Here is a 4,709-nt window from a genome sequence, read left to right on the forward strand (position 1 = left end):
TCTTTGCTTAAGTATTTCAAATTTAGATATTCACAACAATATTTTACATATCATGTTACCTTTTTATTTATATATTGAAAGTACAAAAAAAATATACTTTCTGCTTTCTATTTACAATGTTATACACTTATACTGACAGAGTGACAGACAACATATATGCTTATGTAACATGTTCATTGGTTCCCACAAAAATATGTATCATATAATTCTAACATTTTTATAAGTAATAGGTAACTAAATTTAAAAGTAAAATGTTATAAACTCAATAATATAGTGTTATACAAAATTCAATTTATGTGAACACCATTCAAATATTCATCAAATTATTAACTTTATCTAAATAATACCCACTTAAAGCCAAAGTACAGTTATAGTAAGTAGTATAATATTATAATCAAATGTTAACTTTTTGTGTTGTACAAAATGCATATAATATGAATAAGTATACATTTGTAGATAAATACAAATCAACTAATATTCATATTATTTTTCAAGTATTTGAAACTTAAGAGTTAACTTTAATTTTGTGTGAACAAGTCATTAAAACAATGGAACAAAATGTATATTGGCTGTTTTCTTGACACGTAACATATTTACATTATAATATAACATATTTATATTTATATATTTCCCATTTTATGAGAAACTTGCTGGTGACAAATAATTGTAGATACTATTATACAAACTTATGTAACCACTAACCAGTCAACATTTTTGTGGTAAGCTTTTATACCTAACTTTAGTTAGGGCCATGAAAAGTTAGTGGTTATTGGGTCAATCCTAGTATTAAACATAGTAATAATTTGAAAAAACTTACACTATGTCAATTCAGTATGTGTACTATAAATATATTATGTAATATTGCATATATCTACAATTATATCAGCATAACTTATGGAATGTTTTACAAATGATTATCATTATTTCTACTTCATTTAAAATGAGGCTCTGACCAGTCATCATCACTAATTTTTGTGGCCCCAACTATAGTATCAACTGTTAAGTATCCAACACCAAGATATTATTAAATATTAGACAACATTTAATACAAAAAAATTAAAATGTATATAACTTTTTATTTGTTATAAACATGCTAGGAATATACCTAAGCTAAGATTATACCTATTCTTAAATTCATTATGAATTTCAAAATTTCAAATCATAATAATATAGTATAATGAAAAAAACATTTTTAAATACAAGTTAATGTTCAATAAGTTATCCTTTAAGTATAAAAACAATGAATTATACTAAAACTTAATAGGTACATACCTAGTTAATATAATAATTATTGTAAGAGTAGTTCTAAAAGTTTAGATTTGTGTTTTATTTATTAGCAAATGCTTCATCTAAATGCATAGAGTATACAGATCTTAATATCGAAAATATCTTTTGATTTTTATAAGGGTGGCCGGTCAAAGGATCTCTGTACCTGGCATAATCTCCAGTAAATACACACTGTCTATGCGGTCTGGGCGGTTTGGCTACTTTCTTGGGAAACATTCGTTCAAACTCTTGTGGTTCATTCACTGTGATGGAAGTGCGCTCAAAATACTCACGGCGTTCACGTTGTTCATGTTCTTCACCTTCAATGTTTATATTATCATCTTCAGCAAACATTGGATATGCTTTACTAAGAAATTTAACAGATGTCAAGTATGTGACACGAGGTTTAGCTCTTGTCTGTTTTCTAGCCAATTCTAATTTTTCAAATTTCTCTAATGATTTTAAATTCTCTTCTTCTGTGAGTTTTGCTTCTTCCAACAATTCTTGCTGTGAAGGCATTTCTTCTGGAGGCATTGGTTTATTTTTTTTGATTTTACTAACACGTTCTTTGATACGTTCTATTGTCTCCTGAGACTTAACTGCTGTTGATTGGCGTATTGACTTTCGTTCATATGATGTCTCCGCCGCCACCACAACTTTTTCTGTTCTAGAACGTTTTCTTTTTGGAGCTTCATTTTGTTCAACAGGTTTTGGAGCTTTAGGTTCTTGATATCTAAAATAAATTAAAATAATTATAAATTTGTTAGAACAAAGGCAAATAATTAGGTTCTCAATCTTCTTATACCCGGTGTTATCAATAAATTTTGAAAATTTTCACGTACCACTTGTAAAAAAATTTCTGTCTGTACTGCATACTGAATTTGCATTTAGCAGAACCAACTTTGTGTATTTTGCTTCAATAATAGAGCGAATTGATAAAATTATTAAATTTAAATATAAGATTATTATCTCAGCTTTTATTAATATTACAATTTTAATGTGAGTTATAATATAATAATTCATTAACATTTATAAATCCCAAATATTAAAGCCTTGTAAATTTAAATATCAATAAAACCTAAGTGATGCTGTTCTTACTACTAAGTTTTATGGTCAATTCATTTCTCAATTCACTCTAATTTTAAAGCTAACAACACAAAATTGGTTCTTTTGAACTCATAGTTGCCATGTTGTACAATTGTAAGATGGAAACAACACGCTCGAAAATGGGACAGTCTTCGTTATTAATACCTAAGTCTTTAGAGGACGTAACACTGGCATTTACTGTCTATGTCTTACAAGTGCATAACATAGAAAATGTAAGCTCAGCAGATCACTTGCAGCATCGTTAGTTTAAAAATTGGAGTAAATCAACCTATAATGAAACTTGATGGTAAGAACATTATCTGTGTTTGTATGTTGATGTTTTACAATAGTTGAATTTTCAAGTGAGTTATGAGTATTTTTAGTTTATCCAATATTATATAGGTATGCATAACTTGATACAAAATTCAACTATCATAAAAAAACCAATGTACAGAAATAGATAATGTTCGTACCATCAAGTTTCTTAATAAGTCAGTTCACTCTAATTTTCAAACTAACGAAACTATATGTGATCTGCTGAATATAAATTTGGTATGTTAGGCACTTGTTAAACGGAGACAACAAACACCAGTATCACATACTCTTAAAGTACATTTAGTCTTAATAAAAATTATATTTTCTTCTCAACCACATAACATAGGTAGAGAATTATTGCTCTAGTTATAAAACAAATTTAATTAAAAAGTAGATACTTAAAATATGAAATTTTCAAAAAGTATTATCATTTAATGCATTTATTTTTATTTTTAGAAGGTTTGTTTATCTTTTACATTGTAATCACATTTGTTGTTTACTGAATATAGTACTGATCTAAACCATTTTAGTAATTTATATTAGGTATGATTTGAAAAAAAAACAATTATCATAAAAAAATACTGTAATAGATGTTGATGAACATTTAATTTAATTTAGTTATTTATTAAACAATAATTATTGGTGGGAGCCTCATAAACAGAGGCATAAAAATATACAAATACTAAAAATAAGTATCTAACTACCTATGTGTATTGTAATCGTAATGTACCTACCTATTTGATTTTTTTTTAGATAGTTCTTCATCTTCAATGTCTGATATTACTTCATCATTCTCATCAATACTGAAGTCTGAATCAACTTCATCTGGCGCTTCTTCATCGACAAAATGAAAATCATTGTCTTCCTCGTCTTCATTGAAACCACCATAGGTAGTCTTATAAAATTCATCATCAGCAGCTTCTTCTTCGTCCAATAAACGTGCTAGCTTATTGCCAGCATTCGAACGGCGTTCTCTTTCAGCAGCCATAGCCTGAAACAATTGGATTTTAAACATTAATAAATCATGTAAATCAAATCTTGATAAAGCCTCGTAAATCCGTAAAATAATATGTTAACCCTTGGGTACACACACTTTTATATATAGCACAGTCAGTTGAATAAAATGTGTTCAGCTAATTAATTGATGTGTTTGTGTAACAGCACAGACTATAGAGATAACATAATATAATCTTTAATTATAATATAATCCAAAAACATAATATAATAACACAATATAATATAATCCACCCGTCTGGTGTTCAAAGTTTGATCGCTAGAATATTTGAAATTGAACTAATTTGCATAATTTGTAATATAACCGTTGTTTGGGCAAAAGACAAATCAATATCAATCAGAAATTAGTAAAACTCAAAGGTTAAAATAATCTTATATTAGTAATAATAATATTATTAACTTTTCGGACGTTCGGTAGTCGGTACTATCAGTTTTTAGCTTAACCGCCTGATATCACGGCGGCATGTTATTAGAGTGAAGTTATAAACGAACATTTGAAAATTGTTTGTGACATTGGCTCTCAACATTTTAAAGACAAACGACTGAAAATACTAGAATGAGTAGAATGAATCATAAAATTAAATTATTATAAATAATAGATATTATCGGCTATCGCATGTTATTTCTATACCTTCGAATGAATATCAAATTGTATGTATGGGCGCATGTAAACTCCGCCAGGAAAAAAAACAGGTAAAATCGGGTTCCTGTAAACTCCGCCAGTGAAAAAATCAAGTAAAATTAAGACAATTAAGTGAATGTAATCGTGTAAACTTTGTCAGTAAAGAAAATCAAGTCACTGTATCAAATTAATGTATGGAACAGAATAGATATCATGTACATTATTATACTATCACAAAAAATGTGAAAAAATTAATAAAAATAATAATTGTCAGAATAAATCCAAATTTCCACGTGTTGTGTATTATCACAATAAATAATTGTAATAATCATAAAATATGTATCTAGCAACCTATTTAATGTGCCTTCATTTTTAATATAACAAGAAATATCCTCTTCTATATAAT

At 27.5% G+C, this 4,709-nt stretch overlaps 1 protein-coding gene across 1 annotated transcript; it reads right to left on the minus strand.

Annotated features, from left to right (window-relative positions):
* Window positions 1-540: 540 nt before the first annotated feature.
* LOC111028353 (vacuolar protein sorting-associated protein 72 homolog) lies at window positions 541-4,115 on the minus strand. Its single transcript, XM_022306971.1, has 4 exons — window positions 3,916-4,115; window positions 3,761-3,834; window positions 3,402-3,658; window positions 541-1,999 (listed from the first exon to the last, which is right to left on the minus strand). The coding sequence occupies exons 3-4, from the start codon at window positions 3,653-3,655 to the stop codon at window positions 1,327-1,329; spliced, it is 927 nt and encodes a 308-aa protein (XP_022162663.1). The 5' UTR covers window positions 3,656-3,658; window positions 3,761-3,834; window positions 3,916-4,115; the 3' UTR covers window positions 541-1,326.
* Between the last annotated feature and the right edge of the window lie 594 nt (window positions 4,116-4,709).

Source organism: Myzus persicae, unplaced genomic scaffold (genome assembly GCF_001856785.1).
Source record: "Myzus persicae strain clone G006 unplaced genomic scaffold, MPER_G0061.0, whole genome shotgun sequence".
Taxonomy (NCBI): domain Eukaryota; kingdom Metazoa; phylum Arthropoda; class Insecta; order Hemiptera; family Aphididae; genus Myzus; species Myzus persicae.

What these genes read in the sequence shown, in the direction of transcription:
- LOC111028353 (XM_022306971.1), bottom strand. Translation starts at nt 3,655, where the DNA reads ATGGCTGCTGAAAGAGAACGCCGTTCGAATGCTGGCAATAAGCTAGCA. An exon ending in TCTAAAAAAAAATCAAATAG is followed by an intron (nt 2,000 to 3,401) that starts GTAGGTACATTA and finishes AATTTATTTTAG; the next exon opens with ATATCAAGAACCTAAAGCTC.